The 25,989-nt window shown below is 47.0% G+C and overlaps 1 protein-coding gene across 3 annotated transcripts; it reads left to right on the plus strand.

Annotated features, from left to right (window-relative positions):
* Positions 1–2,346: 2,346 nt before the first annotated feature.
* Positions 2,347–24,844, plus strand: snx13 (sorting nexin 13). Of its 3 annotated transcripts, none has more exons than XM_023817680.2 (26): positions 2,347–2,543; positions 7,551–7,663; positions 7,873–7,975; positions 8,300–8,389; positions 9,520–9,641; positions 9,774–9,895; positions 10,844–10,948; positions 11,496–11,584; positions 12,048–12,131; positions 12,343–12,481; positions 12,598–12,686; positions 12,919–13,018; positions 13,123–13,316; positions 13,609–13,713; positions 13,847–13,979; positions 15,141–15,178; positions 15,466–15,535; positions 16,042–16,226; positions 16,372–16,479; positions 17,760–17,870; positions 18,478–18,639; positions 20,309–20,380; positions 21,094–21,239; positions 21,450–21,518; positions 21,611–21,723; positions 22,220–24,844. In XM_023817680.2, the coding sequence occupies exons 1-26, from the start codon at positions 2,532–2,534 to the stop codon at positions 22,450–22,452; spliced, it is 2,907 nt and encodes a 968-aa protein (XP_023673448.2). In that variant the 5' UTR covers positions 2,347–2,531; the 3' UTR covers positions 22,453–24,844. The 3 variants fall into 3 exon arrangements, with proteins under 3 accessions (XP_023673448.2, XP_023673449.2, XP_072561604.1); XM_023817681.2 differs by having other exon boundaries at positions 16,084–16,226; XM_072705503.1 differs by lacking the exon at positions 2,347–2,543 and adding an exon at positions 7,080–7,149.
* The last annotated feature ends 1,145 nt before the right edge of the window (positions 24,845–25,989 follow it).

Genomic DNA, 25,989 nt, shown 5'->3' on the forward strand with positions numbered 1-25,989 from the left:
ACCTGTAACGCTGCCCACAGCTGGAAATACAGCCGAATATATACGTCACGAGTGATTCCACCTATTCCTTGTAATAGCTTACCTTTTAAAAAAGGTTAATCCTATGATAGACAAAGGCTTTGATTTACAGTATTCAACAAATGGTTCCTTTAGTGTAAGTTTGTGATTTACAGAATGATCGATTATGCTCGGAAAGAAACGTACAGGAAATGCCAATCATGTAATCATAAATCCTAAGTGGACGAGTCGATTAGTTCGTGTTTATCCTTTTGGCTTAAGGGAATGGTTGTCTTTATATTCTACAGAAAAAATACATTTGATACTATTCAAATGGCGTGTTCTTATGCTAGATATAGCCATTTTAAAAAAACGACTTAAAACGCTGACACAGCTGCTCTTTATGACTGCAAAGCATATTATTTCTATCAGTAACGTACAGAGTCTTCATCCAAGGCCCATCTATGTGGCCACTCGTTCACAGGCAGTACCTTGTGCGCTATCAGCGACATCTAAACACAGATTGTATCTAGTAATTTCAAAACTTCAGCTTTTCTCTGGTTAAGGATGGTTTGGCTGGGGCGAAATAAAATATCTACTCGGGTATCAGGGCATTCGATGCGCCTACTACTGGTTAAAGATAAATACTACTAGTAACGTAGGATAATCCGATTATTTATGTGGATTATAGTGGCACATTTCAATTCGGTAACTGATTAATATCGTTTAATTGCGATCCTTCGATTGAACATGATACAACATAACATACAACATAAACAAACTGTACATTTTAAGTGTGAGTGTTTTATAAGTTTAATGGCATAAAATACTATATTTCGGAAGCAAATAGCAGTAAAAAATATAGCTATTTGGCTATTTTAAATATTGTGCTCCCATACGCCTATGCGTCTTATTATTGACAATCGTTTAGACAAGTTGAAGAAACGTCAAATGCTGCTGAAGGTAAGTAAGAATTTTAAAAGATACAGGAAAAGTTCATTTCTGAAGTGAATGAATCATTTGTGACGTTCCAATGAACAAATATGTAAACAGCCTAAATCATAAAGCTAGCAAATGAGCAATTAGCCCTCCTTGCAATAGATACTTGTAAGGAAGCGCAACCTGGAAAAAAACTGGTATCTATTACGGAGTGTATAGGCTGTTAGCCATTAAAGAAACATGCCGAAGCCTTCCATTGCTTCCAGCACACTTATCAGATCGACTTCTTGAAATGAAACATGTAGAAGTGGGTTAAGTGTCTTTTAAAAGAAGAAGCAATGTTTTAAGACGATGGAGAGCCTCGTGACGGTAAACCACAAAGAAGCGAACAGAGCTCTGGACTATATGTACCTGCAAAATTCTTTGCTTTGGGATACTAGTGGAGCGCTTTATTGCTGGAAGCAGGTAGACGTTCTGCTAACATTTACTGTAACAGCAACGTTGCGACAAGAAGCTCATCTAGCATATATATTAGTAACTTGTGCTACTTTTAATCATTGCACGAATCATTTACAAAGAAGTCGAAAATTCAGGGCTTTATTGTGAAACACGTACGGTTTTTTTAAGAAAAGGAAATGCAACTGACCAGCACAATGTGGTCAAATGACTTATCACATGTTACGCGATAGGGTTTGTCAAGCATTTTAATGCTTCACTAGTGGGAAGGCCTGTTAAGGACAAATAGAGGCAGGAGCGTATTAAGAATTATTAAAATTATTAAACTGTCACATTTTACCCGCCGAGTTTAAAATAAAACTGTACTAGAGCATTTTTACGCTATACTGTAAAGGGTATTAACGGTTTGAATCAGGGGTAACTCCTTTGTTGTAAATGCCATCCAGAATTGCGAATTCCTAAGGATAAAGACTTTTAGAATTTGAAACGTTTCTGCTGAAAGACCGAAGCGACAAAGAAACGTATTTTTATACGAAGTGGAAAGGCCTAGTGCACGTTCTTCAGGAAATGGAACAGTTTCTGGTATAATTAAATAAAAATGTAACATTTATAGCGTCGATGAAACACTCAGCAAGGTTTGGGAATACATTAGAAATGAAAGCACTAAAAGTACTTGGTACGTATTATGAGCAAAGAGGCCGTCAGTCTGGCTTTGACAAGTCGCCTCCCAAAATAATCCACTGCTTTAGGATCTAAACGCTCTTGCTTTAAGACGCCTGCTGGTATGTATCGACTGGCAGGGGGGCGTCGATGTTTTTAATCAGCAGAGAACGGACGCATTTAACTCTGATTGGTGTATATCAGTCACGTGGACTGCTTGGGCCAGTAGGAATCGCCTGCGCTGGCGTGTCGTTGGTTTTCTTTTTTAAACGTCGTCATTACCGGTGAGATGACGCCAGACGGTCGCTTCGACCAGTGAGAGACGAGCGCTGGCGCGTGAAGCTCTCAACATGGCGACTTTCCGGACACAATACGGGGACTGGAGATACGCCAGTGTTTAGGCGACAAAATAGCATCTCCCCGTGCCGTACAATGTCTCGGGGCTAGCGGACGTAGCCTCTGCCTCTACGTTTTTAATAATGCTCGCAGAGGTAAGGCTGTTGCGGGGGCGCTGCTTTGGGGACGCGTCAGTTTGTTTTCCTTCCGCGCTCTCCTGTCAGTGTCACAGCACTGGGTTAGCTGGTTAGCCGGCTAGCTGCTATCTAGCCTGGGTAAATGTAGGGCAGCGGCATGCTTCGAGCCGGGATTACGGCGCTTAATGCTATAAATCTGGTTGGCTAGTATGCTGGGATTTAGTCCTCACCGCTGTGGTGGCTATGGACCGGCAGAAAAGCCCGAGATATCCACGCACTGAGGTGAGGCGCCCTAGGGGCGACATCCCAGCCCGGGTGCTGCTCTGCATAAGGAGCTAGGAGTGCGAGCCAGCTGGTCGTTTTATTATATATTTTTTGTCTTTCTAACACTTACGTCTCTGTCCTAAGTATTGGAGTAAAAAGCTCTGCATTTCATTGCAATGCTAAGTAACCGGTTAATTAGCGTAGTTTGCTATTTAAACACTTTGTTGTCCTTGTTTGGTTTTGGGGTGGGCAACAAAGTTGCCTAACAAGTAGCTGTCTGGCTTTAAGATGTAAAATGACCTTATAGTTATTATAAGTGAATGAATTTAGGGCAGGTTTTCAGACAGGGTGTGAAACTCAAGCGAGCAAGCCGGCTGTTACGCGCAGTTAACCGGAGCACTGGGCGATGCTGTGTCTGTTTATCTTTAAGGGCAATTTAGGCAACGTTATTGCTTTTTTCGTCTTTACATTTTAACAGCTTGGTTGTGGTTTCGGTGTACAGGTGTTGTTCGGTTGCTATCCGCACTAGTCCCATACACAGCCCCCGAGTTCATTCCGATGCAGAAGGATAAAGGTGAAGTAACGCCACGCCGTCCCCAGTCGCACACACAATAAAAAATGAGAATTAAAAAGAGCCCAATCACACCTCACAAGACCCCCCCTCTACAGACACACCACAACCTGCTCACAGCGCTTCCAGACCGGATTCATTTTTAAACACCTGTACCTTCTCGGGTTATGCCTTCAGAGAAAACCGTGTATAGCCGCCATGCCCTTTAAAACATTGGAAACGTCTTGGTTACAGTTACAGTTCAGCCGTCCTGCGTCACCTTGCCGGCCGGCGCTGTATGAAGTCTGCATCTCCTACGTGATCTCTCGGACTGGGACCTCGTCCATGCCTAGCAGATCGATATTTGTGACCAGGGGCTGCTTCCTATCGGCTTGTGTAATGACTGTGACCAGGATTTGTGTAAATCGTCTTTTTTTGCTGCATGGTGACCGTTTTAATTATCTAAATTTGGAGAATTATGAATGTTTTCTGGCATGGAAAATAGTCTGGGGAGTGTAGTTGCCTGACAATATATTCGCAAAATTTGTGCTTTCCTGCATTTGTAGTAATACTTTTTGACCCATTCTAGCTGGAAGTTAAACGTAATATTAAAATTAATATCAAACGCTTTTTTTAAAAAATCGCATACCACAGGTGTGTTTGAATTTTTGCAGCTGTATTTATGTCTGTATATATTTGTTACCTAGTTGCGTCAGACCCCACTTATAACTTTTTTTATTTTTTTTTATTTTGAAACTTTAAATGGTGTGAACATGTGTGAGTAAATAACCTCCAGTAAATCCCTTCCCACTCCATGGGAAGTTAAGATAGGATATATTCCAAGTTGCAAACATTCCATGGGAATTAACAGGAATATATGGGAATTAACTGGAAAATTCCCAGAATTTTGCAGCCCTAAACCAGATGCAGTTATCTAGGAAAACAACCCCATGTTTCAGTATGTTAGTGACTCGTGATGAGTTGCTTCGTTTAAGCATTTCTCCTGTACTACCTTGAGGAGACCACAGATGAGTTTTTCACCCCACAGACACCTTCCACATCCCAGGCTTGGGGAATGTCATTGTCAGTGGCAGATAGGTCTTGTAATGGAACTAGTGAGCACTGTAATTGTTGTAATGCTGTATATATTACTTAGTGAATCTGCCAGTTTCCCTTATTGTTTAACTCTATGACATATTGAATCGGGGTTTTAAAACCATGGAATTCTAGGGCCCTGGGCCTACATTGAAAAACATTTAATGCATCTTTCTCAGGTTTTTCAGTTTTGATTTTGTTAGTGTGTTTTTGGTAAATCCGCTGTCGGAAATTCAGATCTGTTGAAATGGACACCTTGTTTTGTTTTGCCACTCAGAATCGCTTATTTTTCGGTAAACAATATACATCCCATAAAGCAAGGAGTTCTGCAGTCATGCAGTATGAATGGCCCAAGTCCTAATATCTTTGTTGTACTATGAAGTCCTGATTAGCACCATATAAAATTAATCTAGCGCTATGAAAAGTGCTATTTCTTTATTGCTAATTGCTTATCTTAATTGTAAAATAATCATTAGTGTAATATTTTAATTAGCGTTCAGGACTATTATGGAACAAAGTTTTTTCCTCCAGTCGTACTTTTAGTCTCAAAGAAAAGTTAGCGCTCGAGGGTGTTGTGCAGCTACAGAGCTTTAAAGAGAGTCCCACGTGCTGCGTTGTGGGTATTTATGGTATAATTTAAATGCTGGAGATCAACCTTTGCATAGTGATAAATTCGGTCCTGCAGCACAGATAAGAACTTGAAGAGTGTGATGAATATGAGAGAACCATGGCAGTCTATCACCGAATCTTGTGTGTGCCCCTGTGATCCTAGAAATTAGAATATCTCACGAAATCTGAGTAACTGTCACATATGTTGGCCCGCGTGTGTCCGTTACCGTCATGTGGGTTTCCAGTGCCAGAAGCCTGAACCAGTAAGTGCAGCATGGCGGCATTTGAAGCTACCATTGTGGCGCTGCCTTTGTTTGACAACCTAGCTGCACTATAAATAATGAATAAAATAAATAAATAAAATCCAACTTTCTGTTTCCAGGGCTATTATTGCAAATGTTATAATTTGTTTGAGTGATGCAGTGTACAGGAAAGAAAGCTTCAGCTCCCCTCTTCCCATGTGGACACAAATTGTTTTGGACTTGTAAACAAGTGAAGCATTAGGGGATAAAAATGTTTGCAGTCTTAAGGACGTAAATACCCTGAATTAACGGATTATAAGGAAATACAAGTTGTTCAGCTAAGTTATTTGTGAAGACTTAGACTGGTTCCCTAAGTCTAACCGATGTAGCAGGAAGTATTGTAAGGTAACATAATAGTGAAATACCTTTAATGAGAAGCTCCTGTACTTGTTCCTTGATTTATGATTTATAACTTTACTGTTATTTATAGCTCCGAAAGCCAAACTTGTAGCTGAACCGGCTTCACTGTTGTGAATAATTTGGGTGGCGTAGGGTGCTGTAGAATTGGGCAGCCCTGCGGTTCTGTGCACATGCCCGTTCTTAATTCTGCAGTGGAACCTGAGCCGACATTGGCATAAGATCAAGAAGGGCAAAGGTCAGCCGTGGGGTTTCGCTGTGTCGGTGGGCGGCCAGTGTCTCGGCAGGCAGCCCTGGGGTCTCGCATCGCCAGTGTCGGGGGCTTGATTCCTGTCCCAGCTCATATGAGGTTAGGGCATTTTTTCCCCGCTGTGTGCGTTTCCTTCGCGTACTCTGCTTTCCCCCCCCCCGCGGTGATGATAATTGGGATGTCCCGTGTCATGTGCTCTGTGCTTCCTGGGATTGGCTCACTGTGAGTCTGTACTGGGTAAGTGCTTCTGGGAGATGGATTGATTGATTTCTCAGCATGGTGAGTTTTTCACCAGTGGGATAATTGTTTGGGTGAATATTCACATAGTGTGAGCAGTCAGGTTTGACCTAAAAAAATAACCTAAAAAAAGCCTCGAAGTGGTGTCTTACAGGATGGTGAAAAGTTATGATTTCTAGGCACGAGCTATTTAACCGTGTTGCCTTCACGGTAGGATTTGGCGGGGGGGGGGAGAGAAGGCGGAGCTTATCGTACGCCGCTAAATTAAGAATGAGTTACTTTGATTCATAAAGCAGGATTTTCCTTCTGTTGTCAAACAGGCTGGTGTGTACAGGTGTAGTAGCGGGAAGGTCATGAACAAACAGGATTAGCAGCAGATGCCGCTCAGTGCTGATTTGTATCGTTATATCACGTAGATTAAATAGTGCGTATGTTTGCGTGCACGTGTGCTGACATGCCGCGTCTGCAGAACTCGGTCCGTGTTTATGTGTGTCTGTGCATGTTTTCTCAGCACAGATATTGCATAATATCTAATGTTCATATGTGATACATGTAGTATAATATCACCTCCATCTGACTGTTTTGTTACTTTAGTGCAGAAGGGTTTCAATGGTCCTTAATTTATAAAAAAATTTTTTTGCGGGTTCAGTGTTTTCAGCAGCGTGTCCAGCGTTGTTTCCTGATGGGACAATAACAGGATAACAGGAAGCCTGTGAATGTGAGCGCGTACATCCCTAAGCGCACCCCAGACGCTGCTCTGTCCTTCAGGGTGGCTCGAGAAAACACCTCGTCACGGTCGCACACCGTTATTCGGGCTCTTTGTCATGTGGTCGTGCCACCTCTGTACACGCTTGGATTATAATTTTTTTTTTTGTTGTTGTTGGAATCTTTGTAGCGCAAAAGCTTGCTCCTTTTTAAACGTGTGAATCTTGACTGCTCTGCTACAAATGATCAAACTGGGTAAATTACTGTTAATATATGTGTGATTTTTGTGCTTCATTAGAGGGCTGTAACATGAACGTGTAGATGCTGCATTCTGCTCGTGCACCAGACCTGGTGCTATGTGGTATATATAAATGCTGAGTGTGTGCTTTGTGTGCCGGTGCTGCTGCTCCTCTGTGGGTCGTCTAGAGTTGAACTGGGAGAGGTGGGATACCCAACAGAAAGTGGGTTACAGTGTGGTGAAGGACACCCATCGTAACGTGGGTTACAGCGCGCTGAATCTGATTGGGAAAACTAATTAGAAGTGAACTTAGTCTGTTAATCATGACACTGTGGCAGCAGAGTGTGGCTCATTGATGACTAGATGATGCAGTGAAAAGTGAACAAAGAGTGATGGTCTGTCTGTCTGTGTGTTTCAGGCCAGCCTGTCCATGTGGGGATGGGGATCTCTCGGAGTGCTGCTCTTCCTCATCACATTTGGACCCTTTGCGATATTTTACTTTGCTTTTTATGTCTTCTGCTTCCTTGGCGGGTGAGTCGACTGCTCGAGCTCCACTGTGTCAGACAAGCAAGAAAAGTCGCTTCCCCCCCCCCCCCCCCCCGAAACATTACATATCTGTCTGTAAGAGACCATGTGTAATTTTGACTTTGAAATTTCAGCCTCACACCTGTGGCTGGTTGTGGTCCGAGAGCCGTCTCGATGGCCGACTGACGACGTTCTGCCCCCCCTTGTTTCCGCAGAGGCTTCGCCGTTACACTTTTATTCGGGAAGACGAACTCCGAGAAACACCTGGAGAAATGCGAACACTCCTATCTTCCAGCCACAGCGACCGGCATTCCCAAGGTAGGCTCTGTTATGCAAGAGCATCGGGGACATGGTTTGCCAGGGGCGGGCAGACAAAATGGTAGAAATTAGGATTCCAAGAGGGGTGAGATTCCCATGCAGATGTAACCCAGTGGCAACAGTGTGACAAACCAGTTTGAAAAGAGGTTAACTTAGTTTGTGATTGACAGCTGGCAACCCCAGTTACTGTGACATCATAGAGTAGCAATATGCATTCTAGCAAGTACTGAAAAAGTGACATACACGTTCTATAAAAGTCAGTATCACAGCTGCTCTTTGGTCTCTTTTCCCATACTTCTTGTCCCAAATGTCGCCGATCCCAAGACGTTAGACGAAATGAAACTTGAATCCAAGCCCATCAAGATAGACAGACGACTGACAGGTTCCAGCTTTATCGATGAGCCTTTGCAGCAGGTAAGAGCTCCACGCAAGTCTTCTGCTCGGATTTCACGTTCTGTAAAAGTCTCTCAAGTGTGTTTATTTTTGGACGCGGCAGCAGGTCAGCAGGTGACCCTGAAAGCCCGAATGCAGCGCCGTCGTCACACCGTCTCTGGCCGTGTCTGATGTCGGACTTACTGACGCAGCGTCTCTCTCATTTTGGATTGCTGATGGCGCCTTTTCTTTCTCCGATATTTTGCCCTATTTTTTTATTCTGCTGAGAGAGCGCTCTGGCTTCCTGATTTAACTGCAGTTCAGGACGTACACAGTTAAAAATACTCTGTGACCACAGTGACCGCAGCGAGACAGTATCTACAGATGTAACCCCCCCCCCCTCACACACACAAAAAAACCCAACAATGACTATCATGTGCATGACCAACGTGATGGTCGCTTATCAGTCTGATTTGCTGGCTAAGCATCTTCCTAACCGCTGTTCGTGGTGAGGACCAGGTCTGACTGATGCAGTTTTCGCAGTGGACCTGGACAATCACCCAAACTGTTGCTGTAGTGTATACAGCATGGGAGGGGGGCTTTGCTGAACTGGGAAACACCGGCCTGTAACACTGCCCCTGGATGCCTGTTTATATGCATTTGCTGGCATATAAACTTACTTAGTCCGTTTGTATCCGTGGGTGTATCACACTCAAATCACCGGCTGTCGTGGGAAAGGTGCAACACCCTATAGTTTCCCATGTCTCACCCATGCTGCCTGCCGTTATGACTGCGCCCGACGTTTCACGGCATCTGATGCATTGACAGAACAGTAATGCTCTGCAGCCTCATGGTGGTGTCACTCATCCCCAAAGCTCCCTGCCTTTGCCCAGTACAGACATGGGGCACAGTGACCCATATTCCTGCTGCTCTGTCGGAGGAAGCCTGCGCCAGATCAAAAACAAACGTGTTAAATCCAAAATTATTTGAATATGTTTATCTGATTATATAGTACTGTAATTATGTAGAGGTGTGCCTGTCATTTCTTTACGGTCTTTGCTTGGGCTGGAATGTTCACTTGCATCACAGTGGTGATTCTGAATAGTCATGTTTGTATTGTGATAAAGCCGCATTTTCATTCTCGGTTTCCGTTATTGCCTTGTCTTTTAAAGGTTATTCAGTTTGCGTTGAGGGACTACATCCAGTATTGGTACTACACCCTGAGCGATGATGAATCCTTCTTGCTGGAAATCAGGCAGACTGTTCAAAACGCTCTCGTCCAGTTTTCCACGAGGTAACACCGCGATGTTGCGTCAAGGCCACCGTTGCGTAACAGGCTTCTCATGCAAGCGCCAGCCTGTTGTTGTTGCGAAACGAGTCGGCATTGTTTTCCGGGGTAAAAAAATGACCCCTCCCCTCTCGACAGGTCGAAGGAAGTGGACTGGCAACCGTACTTCACCACCAGACTGGTAGATGATTTTGCCACACACCTGCGGGTCTTCCGGATGGCCCAAGAGAGGCTGAATGAGAAAGAGGACTCCAAACAGCGTAAGAGCAGCACGGAGGATGCTGGCTCTGCTTGCTGAAGCAGTGCACTGGGCACGTTTGTTCCTATGCTGCTATGTTGTGTAATTCCCCTGTAGTTGATGGGTCATGTTTATCCTTCCAGTTAAACTCATCTTACTCATGCTGTTTCCTGGAAAGGAAATTCTGTTGGGCGCGGAGGGCACACAGCTGACGCCTGAAGCGCTGATAGTTAGTCAAACCTCAAAGATTCAGATGGAACAGTAGTTGTTTGTTTTTCAGTGAATATCACGGATGCTTCCATGCATGGAATGGGGAGATATGGTGCTTTTCCACTGGCATACAGAAACCGGGCCGTACCTGAGCTGTACCAGTTACAATGCAGTTCCAGCTCACGGATTTTCCACAGCAGATGGGTCATTCCGGTAAAGGTGTTGCCGGGTTTGGAGAGCAACAGTGACGTAAAACCGAAGAGACTCTTATTTACTGTTCACACGATGTACGATTTACTATACGCCAGTTTTCGGCTAGCACGTCTGTGAGAATCCCCATGTTATGTTAGCATCAATCGCTAGCAGAGTTAGCATTAGCTTGCGTTGATTTGCTTTTCAAATCCATTCCATTTAGCCATTCAATAGTACGTTTTAAGTAAGAAGTTATTGGGAATGCATCAGTATGTCACAATATATGATACAACTAATAATGTATATAATGTCCTTTTAACCTTTAGGTAATCAATATACATATTGGCACTGATCACTGGTATCTCCATGCATTTCAACCAGATAGATGGTGGTGATGCAACCAGCTCAGTTTAATCACGTTTTTGGCCCTGCTAGTAAGCAAGGCCTTCTCAGGATGGGTACGGTTTGGGTGTGGCCCAGCTCTTGGTGGCAGTGGAAAAGCGCCCTTAGAATTGGCCATCAAACGCACCTTGACGTAGAGCTTGGCTTCACATTGGCACTCTTGCAGGAGAGGCCCCTGAGGAGTTGCTGGATTCATTTTTTGAGGCGGAGGTTGAGTTGGAGAGGAAGATCTGCCGAGATGTTGTCTGCACCGCTCCCAAAGATGAAGAAGGTGTGTCTCCATCTCCAGGCCTGGTGTTCGTTGGTTTTTCCTCCATCTGCTCTTTGTGTCCTCAAACCGTTCATCGCATGGCCCTTGTTTCCCATTCAGTTCTACAGATATATCCGTTAAACCCAACAAACTGGTAGAATTTGCTTTTTTGAACTTGATTTAGATTTATAATTTTTCAATTTGACCTTAGTAGGTTGTGTTAAATCAACATGTATCAATATGTCACACCTTTAGGGTGCAGTTTCAGGAAGTCAGGTGGCAAAATGGTTGGGAGATCCATGCAGTGGTGGTGTTTACAGTCACTACACTAGCAGGGTGGAGGGTCCCAAAGTGACTTACAGTGGGGTCCACTGAAATGACAAACCCGAGCCTTGCTTCGTGATATGGGCCCCCGACTGTTTGTTCTAGCATACTGTATACTCTTCTGAGGTGGGGTTGAGCCTGGGTCCCACAAAGGGCCGTTTCATTTTGGCTGCCGCCGTTGTTTGTGTATAATTTGCATTGTGCCGTTGCAGTCCCTGACCATACCGATGCTTCTCCGTCACAGGCTTTCTGAGGGACTTGTGCGAGGTGCTGCTGTATTTGTTACTACCTCCAGGAGACTTCCACAACAAGAACATGAGATACTTCCTCAGGGTGAGTCTGGATCGTTGTTGAATATTTATTGGAGGAAGTGGGGATTCTGTACGGGGGTGTCATGTGTGACATGGCTACAGGTGTGACCCCCCCCTCACCCTGAGTGACTTATGTCTCTGTGATACATTCGTAGTCTGGCAACAGAAGACAAACAAAGTTCTGAAGAGGGGTGTGGTCTTGCATTTAAAGAGGCAGTGCGCCCTTTTACTGCAATTTTCATTGGTTGTTTTACTATGAAATAGTAGCCACATCTTATCAGTTCTCTATTCAGCTGTTATTGGTATAAAGTTCAGCATGTATTGAGTTTGAGGTATTTGAATTGTGTCTTAAGGTAGTCAGATCTGCAGTGTTTGTGCTCCTAGTTTGTCAGGGAGGGTCAAGTGTGAAATTTCAGGCACGATGAAGGCCGTGTTAATTTCTGAAGAGGCAGGTGTGACTAGAGTGTTTCTCACCCCCCCAACAGGAAATTCTTGCAAAGGGTGTTCTACTGCCATTGATCAATCAGCTGAGTGACCCAGATTATATTAATCAGTTTGTTATATGGATGGTAAGTGACCCGTAGTCTCTTCTGACTTGGTTATTGTGTGTAATCAGTGGGCAGCATTGCAGCTCCGCACCTGAGATGGACCACTGATGGTAAGGCAGGAGAGCCCCTGCCTCATTCAGACTCTCACGCATGACGTCTTTACGCTAAATGCTATGAAATACCACAATCCCCCTCCTCCCCCCGTGGGCTAACTGCTGGCTGTGGACTGCAGATCCGTGACTCGAGCTCCAACTACGAGGCCTTCATGACTGTCCTGAAGCTGACGGACAAGCCATCCGAGCTCGAGGCGGTGAAGGACAAGGCCATGGAGGAGCTGCAGTACCTCCGCTCGCTGGACACTGCCGGGGACGGTAGGGGGGCGTCCTGACTGCTAAACGTAACCTATTTAATTGGAGAAGCCCTCTTTAGCCATGTGCCTGTATTCTCATACATTTAGTAATGTCTCTCTCTTTCCATCCTTTTGTAGATATAAATATGATAAAGAATCAGATAAATAGTTTACTCTTTGTGAGAAAAGTCTGTGAAACCAGAATTCAGAGGCTGCAGTCCGGCAAGGTAAGGACAACCGAAATATTCTATGGTGCATTTTTTTCTAAATGTTTTCAATAGTCTCTGGCTCCTGCTGGCGCCCCCCACTGGTAGGAGTCTTGTATTGCATTGCCTGTATTCTGACCGCTCGGCACCGGTTGATCATTACGTATTTGTGATGTGGAATAAGCCGGCGACTTCGTTCCTGTGCGCTGAGCCATGTTGACTGAGCACTTCCGCCTCCGTCCTTCCCTGACAGGAAGTCGATGCCCTGAAGCTGGCGGCCAACTTTGGGAAACTCTGCATCATACCTCTGGAGCACATCTTGGTCCACAACATCGCGCTGCAGTTCTTCATGGGTAAGCGCTGTCTGTCCGCCGGTCTGTGCCCATCGGTCTGACGCTGGGGAGCAGATTCCCCCATCAGCAGTCTGCCTTACGTTGCCCCCACCCCCAAATCCCAGACTACATGCAGAAGATGGGCGGCCAAGCGGATCTGTTCTTCTGGCTGACGGTGGAGGGCTACCGGGTAACGGCCCAGCAGCAGCTGGAGGCCATGCTGAGCTGGCAGAGAGACGGCCGCAAACAGGGCAGCCAGACCAAGGGGCTGCTCAAGGCCGCCGCCCTAGGGGTATACGAGCAGTACCTCTCTGAGAAGGTGAGTGCCTCTTTGGCGTCCCCACAATGTCGCTCCTTCATTCAAAAATTAGCTGTTGAGCATTGCCTTGACATTAAGAGTTTATGGGAAGAAATGATGGCCAGTAGTTTCCCTTTGAAAGTGCTTTCATTGTTTATCCCCTTACACAGCAGAAGTACGAGATTATTGAGGATTATTAAAAAGATGGCCCCCATTGGTGAAGGTCCAGATGGGGGTGGGGCCAGATGGGGGCGGGGCCAGGTGGGGAGGGGCCAAACCGAGCTGTGCTCAGATAGCTTGTGGTTGTTCCCAGGCCTCCCCCAGAGTTCAGGTGGATGAGGCGCTGGTGGCCAAGCTGGCAGAGAAGCTGAACCAAGAGGACCCCACGCCGGAGATATTTGACGACATCCAGAGACGGGTACATCACCCCCCGCCCGCCAGCCCGGATTTATAATTCTGCGTTATGTGTTTTGTGTAGCGCGTGACACTGTGAAGTCGTGATGTGGGTGGGGTCGGCGCCCTTCTGATGGGGCGCCCTTCCTGTGCCCCAGGTGTACGACACGATGCTACGCGACGAGCGTTTCTACCCGTCCTTCCGGCAACATCCCCTGTACGTGCGGATGCTGGCTGAGCTGGACATGCTGAAGGAGCCCAGCTTCCGGGGCTCCGACGATGGGGAGGGAGGTGAGCAGGAGGGGGGGGGAGGGCCCTGAAGGGGGGTGGGCTGATGCTTGGATTGTTAGTGACAGGGCGATTAGATCCATGCCCTCTACTGCTGAGATGCTGAATAGTCACTAAAGCAGATTTACACACACGTTACACACACGTTACACACAGCCGTGCTCCAGCTTGTGCTTGGCAGATGCATTAACCCAGCTGGATGTTTTTACTGGGGCATTACTGGTTAAGCACCTCGCTCCACCCGTAACTGGAACCGGTAAAATTTGGGTCACAAACTCCGCGTCCCCATCGCTGCTCTACAGAGTCTCACGCTTGCTTTTATTTTAACTTTCTCATGCGTGTGCGTGTGGTTACATGTCCGTTGCGTGCAGGATCTGCTTCCCAGAAATGCAGAGAAATCAGCGGTGCGCGTAACCCGCTGTCGCAACATGTCTGCATCCCTGTCGGGTGGGGGCGGGGGTGGGGGTGGGGGCCCCCGCAGCGGCCTGTGGCTCAGCTTCAAGCCGGTGACAATCAGGATGATTCTGACAGAGGCAAAGATATGACATCAGCAGCCCCCTGCATGTTTTCTTGCTCTTGGGGACGGGAATTTAACCTGAAACTTATACGAGACACTTGTATCTGTATTTATTTAACCTTTAGCTGGGCCCCGAGGCAGGAATAGCACGGGTATCAAAGCGTTACCTTAATGACAAACACATTAGGGTTCGAGGGCTGAAGTGAACAGCCTGGCAGAGGGAGTTTCGGCTTCAGGGGGCGGGATTATACCGTGCTGGTCTCACTTTCATGCCGGCCGTCCAGCTGTTTGCCTTTTGCATTCCTGCGGTGACGCCCAGCTGTGAAATGTCACCTCTGCCTCAGCCGCTGCACCCCTGCCCCCCCTTCTGACCCCCTTCCGGTGACAATCGGTTCCCTTATTCAGGACCACAGGCTGTAGGTTACAGGTAGACAGTCCGCTGGAGCTGTTTTTAGATAGATTAGCTACAGGTGCTGCCCGTGTCTGACAGATTGCATGTGGTGTCTGCCTTTCCTGTGTTCCACTTCTGTATTTCCCTCCACCCCCCCCCCAGTAGTTGGGGAGTGTATCCTTTTCTGAAATGTCTTTTATTCTTGGCCTTCCTCTTGATTTTGATTTTTTCCATTATTTCTTTTGTCTTCCCACAGAATCGTTCAATGGCTCTCCGACGGGGAGCATAAACTTGGTAGGTGTCCCGTCATCCGAACTTAAATGTTTCAGGATCTGTTGTCTGAAAAGTAGGATAACGGCAAATGCTCGAATGGACAAGTACGGCCTCTGTCAGAGTTCAGGGGTAGATCCCATTTCCTGGGGGGGGGGGGTGTAAGACTTGTTAGCCCACCTGTTCTGATGTGGATTGTTTACCCGGGTGGGGAGGATGTGGGGTAAAATTTGAACGGAGGGGAGTCCGCATGTGGGAAATGATGAAATCGGCCGTCTCACTCCGAGCGCCTCTGTCTCCGTCGCTTTCAGTCTCTGGACGACCTCTCGTCCGCAAGCTCTGAGGAGGCTTTCCAGCTGCACGCGTTCATCTCCGACACCGGTACGTACGCCGGCCTCGTGCAGGACAGCCGTGCTGCGGGCCGCCTTGCGATGGGTCGCCTGTCACAGTTCCCAGATCTAACGATATAACCAGATGGTCATTAAAATAAACGCCTGTGCCTGAACGCTGGCTTGTTTTTGAGAAAGTTGATAATTGCACTTTTGCTTGTAAATATTTCGGGGGAAGGTTTGGGGAAGGCGTGCGTTTCTGGGGTGTGTCTTTACCCTGGGATTTGTATTATTCCCATCGCTCTACTCCCATCTCTTGCCCCCCCCCCCCCCCTCCTGAACGCACCCTGTCCCCTTGTTCGCCAAGGGCCTCTTGTTGTCATCTGAGATCCTGTCATTTCATCACTTTACTTTTTATTCTGTTTTTCCTTCTCTCATGATCCCATCCCCCCTTTCCTGCCTGCCACCTCCCGCCACTATATGCTTGGCTGCCTCTTTCTTTCCTTCTTTTTCCCCCTTTTTTGCCCCCCCCCCTTCTCTCACTTTTCCTTCTGCCAGCTTTAGTACCTGATACTTTTTTAACCCAACTTCCCGTGGCAGGCGTGTGTAATGACCACGGGAAGACCTACGCTCTGTACGCCATCACTGTGTTCCGGAAGAATCCGGACGGGAGCGAGGACTGCTGGAAGACCTACCGTCGCTATAGCGACTTTCACGACTTCCACATGCGCATCACTGAGCAGGTGGGTGATCCTGGAGAGAGCGGCCTGGTCAGACGATGGATCCTCACTGAAGGGTTTTACAAAGTTGTTCCTGTGTGTGCGTGTTCGTGTGTGCGTGTTCGTGTGTGTTTGTTTGTGTGTGTGTGCGTGTGTGTGTTCCCCATAGTTCACGAATCTCTCAGCCATCCTGAAGCTTCCGGGGAAGAAGACCTTCAACAACATGGACAGGGACTTCCTGGAGAAGAGGAAGAAGGACCTCAATGCCTACCTCCAGGTGGGGGCCGCTGTTTGCTTACATGTTAATGGTAATAAGCAGTAAGGGGGGGTGTGAGGCTCCGCAGATTAGGACATTGTGTCTGTGATCAGAAGGTCGCTGGTTCAAATCCCAAGGTTGACAGAGTGATTTCACCGTTCAGCCCTTGAGGAAGTCCCTTATCCCCCAGTTGCTCCAAACACTGTCCGCCACTGTCCACTGTCTTTTTCAGCTGTACGCTGCTTTCTGCGAATGCAGAGTCGGCATTCAGTCACGGTGGATTTGTTTTTAAAGTCCGTGCCTCATGCAGTGTGTGTCGCCCTTGTCGAAGTGCGATTCCACGCGTTCCCTGTACCGACGCCTTGCGTCCCCTGGCATGCCGTACCGCTTATGAAGCCGGTTTATCGGCACTCATATCGCCGGTGGTGTCAGCCAGAAGCCCCCCCACCGTTTCTCACCGGCTGGTAAAAGCAGGGCTGGTCAAACTCGACATGCTTGTCTCAGACGTGCTTAAGGTCGACGCTCGGATGCTTCTGCCTGCCTATCTGGCGCACATCTGCCCTGCATCCTGCTCGACGGTTTTTCTGTGTTTCCTCCTGGCTTCGGTGACGCTGCAAACGGTCCCTCGGGACACGCTAACGAGTCTCGCAGCTTTTGTCACTGAAGTGTCAGCCAGAGGGCTCCCCTAATTACTCGCCGGCTCGTAAAAGCAGAGCCGGCCAGAGGCGGCGACTGCACTCGCCGGGGAGAGATTAGCGGGACGTCACGCTGGACGCACGTCTGGGGGGCAGGTGCCTTCGGCTTTCCTGTGCTCCAGTGTCACCCTTGGCTTTTCACGCTGCGGTGTCAAGCCTGTCTGCTTATTTACTGCAGCCTCTAAACAAGACCCCGTCCGTGGCTTCCGGCGTTTTCTGTGTGATGGCATCAGCGACAGTCTGTTCAGTAAAATACTTCCCATTGAAAACATCTCTCTTTTCATACCGTGCTAATTCTGTCAAATTATTCTGCTCCATTGTTTGTGGAGCTTTTTAAAATTCTGCTTTTTGCATTTACTGTAAAATACATTAATAAGGATGTTCTTTGTTAATTTTATTTTTAAAAGTTCTGGAAATTCTGCTCCATAAGGGAGGTTTTCTGTCCTGGTTTTCCGGCAGTGATCTCTCCTCATACGAAAGGTGTCCCGGACAGAGTAAAGACGCTTTTGTCCTGAAGTCGGGTCTCACACCCTTCATGTGATTGGGGTGTGGCGCATGCGTGCCAGGTGAAAGGTCACTGAGGCGATGTGCTATTGGTGCTTGTAGCTGTTGCTGAACCCAGAGATGGTGAAGGCATGCCCCACCCTCACGCTGTACGTGAACGACTTCCTGGAAAACAAGGCCTATAGCAAGGGCAAGGGGGAGTTTGCGCGAAAGGTAGGAGCGCCACCTACTGTTCACATTTGTTTTTTTCTGAATGTCGTGAAAGTACCCAAAATACATTGGATGTTTTGTCTGGGGCCAAATGTTATAGGTCTTCCCAGCTTAGTCTAAGCTTTGCCAGTTATCGCTTGCTTGGGTTCTGGGAATGTATGAGTTAGACTTCTGTGACGTGGATCACTTGATAATCTCAAGAAAGGAATTTATTTAAATATAAAACAAGGCCCCTTTAAATGGAAACGACAACGTTAAAAAAAAAAAAAAAAAAACGTGGAAACAAAGAGAAGGTTCAAGAGAAGTTAGTGGTAACTAACTAACTACTAACTACCTGTTGCTTTCCTCACCTGAAGCTCCTTAAATCCTCCCATCTCCCTCTGCAGCTACATAGCTGGCCCATCTTACTCCGAACAGGGTAATCGATCAATAAGAGCCAGCTGGGCGTCATTAATGCATCTCTGTTGGCCTGGGGGCCTGCTGATTGGCTGACAGTATGATGATCTCCAAGCCACTACCTCGTGTTTATCATATGTGTAGCGGTACGTTAGTGGGTATCTGGAAAGTAAGCGTGTGTGACGGGGTGAACGAGCGCGTCCTCCTCCCCCAGATGGACGTTTTTGTGAACCCGTTGCGCAGCTCCATGCGAAACGTGTCCAACGCCGTGAAGTCTCTGCCCGACAGCCTGGCGGAGGGCATGACCAAGGTGTCCGACAACATGGGCCGCATGTCCGAGAGGCTCGGCCAGGACATCAAGCAGTCCATATTCAAGGTGAGGAAATGGCCACCGGCCGGGAGGGATGTGGGGGCATTTAAAAGCCAGTTCATACTTCACTTTTCTATGTGCGCTTTCGGTTGCGGTCGGTGACGTAGATTTCGGCTGGACGACCGCGGTTAGGACGAGTGCAGCCCAGATTTTTATGTCAAGTGGAAACTGTGCATCGCACATTGATCGCACATGTGCATAGTTCGGTATTTCCAGTAGGTGGCAGTGTGCATTTTCACAGATCAGCTGTCAACGACGAGAGGGTAGAGAAAGAATAGCTGTTATTGTTGCTGCCGTTGTCAGCAGATGTATGAGGAAGGTTGAAGGGTACCTGCAGATCTGATTTCTCAAACTGTTCAGACATTATACCAAGATATTTTAAAAAGCGGCACTATTCCCACCTAATCGCAAGGATTTCAGAATACTGTGGTATGCCTTATTACCGTGATATCGCATAAGCCTTGACTATTACTTTTATGTACATGTTTGAAGATTACCCATTTCACTACACTGCCCTCTGCTGGTGTGGTGGAATATCACTGCTGTATGCACACACTGACCGCGACCATCCGCATCCACAGCCAAATGTAGCATGAACACAAGCTGCCGTGTGCACAACCATCTGCAGCCTGAAAGTATCAACTAGGCATAATTCTCCCTTCTTGGACGTCTAGGCATTAATGCTAACTCCCTCCACACGGACTTCTGTTGAGTACATTGGCACACTGCATAATTGAGGTGCAGTGTAACATTTCAGTGAAGTGATATACATACATTAAGATGTGCGTATGAGTGTGTAATAGATACACACCGCTGTGGGAGTCTCGCCGTGGACTGCGGCCCAGCGAAGGCGGTTTGCCATGCGACGGCTTTCTTGCTGAATGTGTGAAATGGTGCATGACGCTGGCTGCCATGCTCAGTTTGAACTGTAAGCACTGTGGGTTTATGCTGTTTACTGAGAACTGAACGAGGGCTCTGCTCTTCACATGTTTTGTTTGACGCGCTCAGATTTGATGACGTTCGCGCAAAAGTCGAAATGTCACCTTCAGCTAGATGATCCGTGTGTCGCACGCTGAGATGGAATTATGATCTCTTTGGTCATAGTGCAAGAAACGGTAATGAATGTTTTTAAACACATACTGAAACATGGACATGGATAAAAATGCAGTTAAAAATACATGGGTAATGAAATTGAAGGGACAGAATGTGCAACAATAGATTTTGGTTACAGTGTTATAATTCCAGTGTAGACAGGGACACTGTAACCAAAATCTGTCTGGGGAAGGGGCTTGAAGTTTTCACACATTATTCTATGTGATGTTAGAGAATGTCACTTTTCTGTGTCTGTTTCTCTGAATATAACACTTCCTCAAGGAGATTTTCAAAAAGGAAAGTGTGATTCTCCCCCGCCCCCTTCCCAGTTTCACTTTCAAAGTCCACCAGTAAAAAATCGCATTCTTTACTGGCCTGAAAAGTTCTGAGTTTCGAATAAATTAAAAACAGGATCGACACGTGGATTTTAAAATAGTCTGTTCATAAGCTTGTCTTTATTTAAGCTGTATAGCGGAAGAGCCTATTTAATGTTGAAGGGAGGGTGAGCTGGCCCGCTTGTTTGGGCCGTGGTGCTCATACAGGGTTTCCTGCGTCTCACGCCGCAGTGTCTCGCTGTCCACAGGTGCCGCCTTTGATGGCAAAGTCAGACATCGACCCCGAACACTTCCGCATCTCAGCCCAACTGGACGACAACGTGAGTTAGCCACCCCCATTTCCCTTCTGCTGTGGGTCAGTCTGCTTCATCTTGGGGAAAGGTCATATGTGTAACAGGACAGTACCATGATCAGAAAGGGGGGGGTTGGGGTAATCGGTCCAGCATCGGATCAGGATTGTGTTTCACTTCCCTGAAAGTTCAGAGCCTTTGTAGTCACCTCCACCCCCACTACTTTTCCTGTCAAATAGTCACTTAATTTTTTTTAATTATTATTACTGATGATGTTTTGTTTTTTTAATATAAAAAACCGCTGGATCAGTTCTTCCTAAATGAAGCCAAAGCTGTAAATGTGGAAACATGGCCGTCCATGACCTGCGTTCTGTGTATTCCAAGTGCAGGGGTGGCAGGATCAGCGCCTATGCCCTCAGAAACAAGGGCCCCATATTACTGCCAGGGAACCGTCTTTGAGGAAGATCAGAACCAGATTTCTGTCATAAATTCACTACGGTGTCTCTGCTTAACATTTTTCCTCGTCACCTCAAAGTGTTCCGTCAGCTGCCTGTAAGCTTAAGTAATATAATCGTCCACCCCTTTGGTAATTGCCCTGTTTCTCTTCTCCAGAATGTCCCACAAAACAATTTTCATTTTGGAACTAGTTTCTGGGGAACCTGATTCCCCACAGATGCATCGCTCGGAATTGTTCTCGATGTACCGTAAAGGGAGTAACCGGCGGTGACCTTTAACCCCCATAGGTGGACGACAATATTCCTCTGCGTGTGATGCTACTGCTGATGGACGAGGTTTTCGACCTGAAGGAGAGGAATCAGTGGCTGAGGAGGAACATCAAGAACCTGCTGCAGCAGCTCATCCGTGCCACCTACGGGGACACCATCAATAGGTTAGGGGACACGGTGGGCTCTCGCGCGGGGACGCCGGCGACGGGAGCAGCCGGCACACTCACACCTCCGGGGAGCTGCTTGCACACATATACGGGGACGTGTTGACTGGTGTCACACCCTGTCGCCACACTTGTCACTTGAGTTTAAGATCAGTAAGTATTTGTATTTAACTTATTAAACCTCTGCATCTCCCCCCTCTTGTCCTCCAGGAAAATCGTGGATCATGTAGATTTCATGACATCCCCAGAGCAGGTGGCCGACTACGTGAAGCGATTTAGGCAAGTCGTAGCCTGCGGCTCGCGTTCCGGAGCCAGTCCGTGAGCCGGGCCGCCGGCCGGTGGTACTTATGTATGCTGTCGGGCCCTTGCAGGGACTCCTACTGGCCTAACGGGATCCTGGCAGAGACTCCGCCGCGGAGGGACAAGAGCATCCGCATGAAGACGAGAGTGGCTGCCAAAACCAGCCTGCTGGGGATTATGCCAGGTGGGGGCGCTGTGGAGGCGTGAGTGCAGGGAGGGGGAGACTGGTGGCCGGTTCCTGGTTACGGGAAGGCGCATCTGTAATCGGTTCCAGAACGCGTGACCTTTGGTTGGAGAAGGTCGATTTCTTTTTGTTTGTGTCACAATGTGAGATCATACGTCATAGCTAGATTATATTATACTGCATCTAATTACAGACAAAAGAAATACCGCAGACGAATAAAGCAACACATTTTACTCAGTTTAGGATTTGTTAACACTAATAATGTGAGAAATGAGGCTTGAAACCAAAACTTGGTGGGATTATCCTGTATCAGCTGGTTTAACTTGTGACCAGTGTGATGCATTCTCAGTTCCTGTTGAGTTTAAACCAGGCCACAAATGGCTACACCCAGTAATCCCACATGCATTTGGATTCGGAGTGTTTTTTTTTTTTTTTTTTTTGTCATCATACCCATAATCCCTCACTGCCGCGCTTCTTGTTTCTCGTGTGGGCACAGACGAGCTGAAGCACATCATCGGGGCTGACACCACGCGCAAAGGCATCCTGCGGGTCTTTGAGATGTTCCAGCACCAGCAGCTGAACCGCCGCCTGGTCTACGTGTCCTTAGAGGGCTTCCTGGAGACCATGTTCCCACAGTACAAGTTCCCCGAGCTCTTCGTCAAGCTGTACTCGCGCTCCGAGCGCACGCTCAAATACTCCAAGAGACTCAAGACGGCACAGAAGAGGTGACACCCCACCCCCCAACACCACCATCACCTGCAGCGCGGGCCGTGCTGCCTCCTGATCGACAGGTCAAAGCTTTGGCGACACGGGAGACGGGGGGGAGGGGTTGGGCATTCGAAAATCAGCTTTGCAGACCGTGTGTGGACTTACACCGCCCAGCCCCCCCCTCCCCTCCCACTTGCCCCATCACTTAGTTGCGGGCACTATACCAATGTGGTTGTAGCATAGAAATAGTTTTATCCCTATGAAGAAGTATTGAACACTAAACATGCATACCACTGAGAGACATGTGGTGCTTAACACACATCAACGGCATCCAGTACTTATTTCAGTTTTATTATCATTTTAATGATTGTGAGAATGAGGGATTCCTCCCATGTGGAATTCGTGTTAAGATGCCCGAACGTTTTTCATCATCAACGTGCACCATACACAGATACTGTGTACTTTTAAGGAGCTCGATGAATAGAGCGGTAGCAGAGATGTTCGCGTCCCGCCGGCTTTGAGGCAGGGGTACAAGCTAAAGGCTAGAGGTCTTCAGTCTTAGACGCAACTTAGATTGTGCTTCGCCAACTTGTAGTACATGAAGAGTTCGCGACGGCAAAAAATACGGCTGGCGGTGTGACAGTGTGACGTTCTTTAGTGCTTCGTTAGGAATTTTTTTTTTTCTCGGGGGAGAGCCGACAGGAGAAGTCACCGTCTTCAGAGTTTGCACCCCCATCTGTGAAGCTCCTCCCTCCCCCCCCCCAGTTCTGCCATGGACCAAGCGATGGCTGGGGTTCCTCCTCCTCTGTGCATCGCACGTTGGGCAAAATGCACACAGCTGCTCATCTTGGGCCCTTCCGGGGGGGCGTGTGGAGGGGGGGGCGTGGATTTAAGAGAAAGGTGACTGTGAAACCGTTTTGATTGTCTGTCCAGGCTGGTGGGCCATGTTTCCGTTCGTATGGAGCACACCAAGGCGTACGGTCCAGAACAAAACCTTCTCCAAGGACCGTCTGGTTTAACCCCACGCAAGTCTGCTCCTTTGTGAAGACTGGATATGTTGGGTTTTTTTTTTTTTTGTTTTAAACTTTTTTTTTTCTCCTTAATTTTAGAAATGTGTAGCACTAAAATGCAACCCTCTCAAGTCAGAAAACTGTGCCACTGTATGATAGAGAATCAGCCTTAATATTTAACAAATGACCAACAGAGGAGCGGCAGCAGTGGCCCTCACTGGCAGTTGACAAGCTGCATTTATAGGATTATAATTGATTTCTGAAAAATATCCAAACTTAATCATTGCGTCATAGAATATGTAATTCTGTGCAATATTTTTCTTTAATGCATGTGTATTTGAGAAATTGTATATTGAAAGCCGTTATTGTACTGAAATGTTGAAAGAACCTGAAAAGATGGGTCTTCTGCACCCAACTCGCATTCTGTTATTTTATCATTTTATTTAAGGACTTGTTTTATAAGTCTTTTTTTTTTCCACTCCTCCGTAGTCTAACGTTCGTTGACGATGGGCACTGTTCAGCTGAGCATGGCTTTCAATCAGCAAGCAGGACTGCAAGAACACATGGCAAAGCCCCCTAATGTGTTGTCAGCGTAGACGCATATACATGGAGGTGACGCGGATGCGTTTCACAATATATCCGGTCGTATCTGCAAACCATGACAGAAGGGGCAACACAGAGCCCCTGGCCTGCACACCAAGGTTTATTATGAAACCCAGGTGACTGCGGGCCATTGGTGTCCGGCGGTGGAAAGTATCTTTAAACGCTGTGTAATTTTGTGTAACGAAAAGCGCTTCGTTAGTGATGTGGAGCGACAGCATTTTGGTTGTCCTGTTAGACACAGCCAAGATGAGAGGCAGATGTTACTGACAGAGCCGTCCTCCAGAGGGCGCTGCTGCGGCATCGGCCGGCCCAAGGTTCCCTGAAGCTTTGTTGCACCATCTGGCCTGGCTTGGGCCCACTTGTAATAGTCTTTCAATTACGCGGCGTCTGTAGCTAATGAGTTTAGCAGGGCTGCACTTCCTTTCCCGACCTTGTACTTGCACTCTGGGAGAGTGAGTAAAGGTGCCCCCCCCCCGCGGAATATACACACCTGCATTTTTTTATTTTCTATTTTCTGTCCTCCTCCCCATGATACAGAGCTTTTTAAGTCGCCCTGTACATATGAATCTATGATCATGAGTTATGCATATCAGCTTACAGTGTGTCAACAGTCTGCCTAAATATACTGTCAATTCTATTTTCTTATTTTTCTTTAACGGATAAAGTCAGAATGTCATGATCATTTTTAATAGACTGAAAAAAGAACTCTAAAAGCCATTTAGAGTGTGTTTGCATTATGCTAATAAATTGTTCATTTGAGCAGCTGAAGTCAACATAACACTAATAAAATGTTAACTCTATTTAAATGGCTGTGCCTTTTAATCACTATTTTAGGTCATTTTCCCCCTGTTGTTGCAGTGATTACACACTTTGAAATATCAGGTGTCCTGGGAAATTGGTGAAATGTATGTTGTGCCCTGGACATCTGTCCCTCTGCCTTGACTCTCATGAATTTATCCTGAAGTGATTTGTTTGCAAAGGGAACATCAGGAATAGCCTGTGCCAGTATGGCCATTCTGGGACTTCTCTGATCTGCAGTCAGAGCTCTCTGGTGACGCTTCTCATCCTTGATCTGCACCATTCATCACCCTCTCTCCCTTTCTCGTCGCTTTTGCTATGTTTGAGTGCTTTATGCAGGTCCCCAATGTCCTTTACGACTGCCACTGTTCTGCAATTGTCACACCTTGTACACAACCTAGCCAGTGTCCCTGAAGGTGTGAAGCATCTTCAGCTCGATTAAAAGGTCACTTAGCGTTATCAGTATTTAGTATTTTGTTTCCTTTCAAAAAATCCACGTCTTTATCTCTGGTCGTCGTAGGCTCCTTAAAGATGTTAACAAAGAAGCTACACTGAGAAATCGATTTGATACTGGAGAATTGTAAGAATTTGAGAACTTTTTTTCTATCGCTGTTTTAATTACCAAATCAAAATATTGCGTATTGGATCTCTCCAATATAACTGAATTTAATTTGAAACTGATATCCATTAAATGCCAATATTATACAATTTTAGTGAAAGTACCACCACTCCAAAGTGACAGTTGCCTCCTGGTTTGTAATGCATGGGATCTGCAGAATCCTGGAGCGCCGTCGCGGGTGTGAATCACACCACTGCGTTTTCCAGCAGAGCTCAGTCCTCTGTCCTTCCGGACCTCAGTCTTCCCTGAAGCAGCGATTCACCACCCCCCCCACCCCCACGGCGAGGAGGGCAGATGTGCTCCAGCACACTACGGTGGCTAGTTTTCACATTGATCAAGGCGCGCATCACTGAGCACTGATCATGCCTTTGTGGACTATTCGTTTAATTTCCGCATCTCACCCGCCAACGACATGCGTCGCTTTGCTGATCAGACCTCACCAAATTCTGATCTAACACATCATCAGAGCAACCAGTTCAACATGGCAGGCTGCCAAGCAATGCGTCAACCAGTAGGCCAATAATATCT

Source organism: Paramormyrops kingsleyae, chromosome 23, assembly GCF_048594095.1.
Source record: "Paramormyrops kingsleyae isolate MSU_618 chromosome 23, PKINGS_0.4, whole genome shotgun sequence".
NCBI lineage: Eukaryota > Metazoa > Chordata > Actinopteri > Osteoglossiformes > Mormyridae > Paramormyrops > Paramormyrops kingsleyae.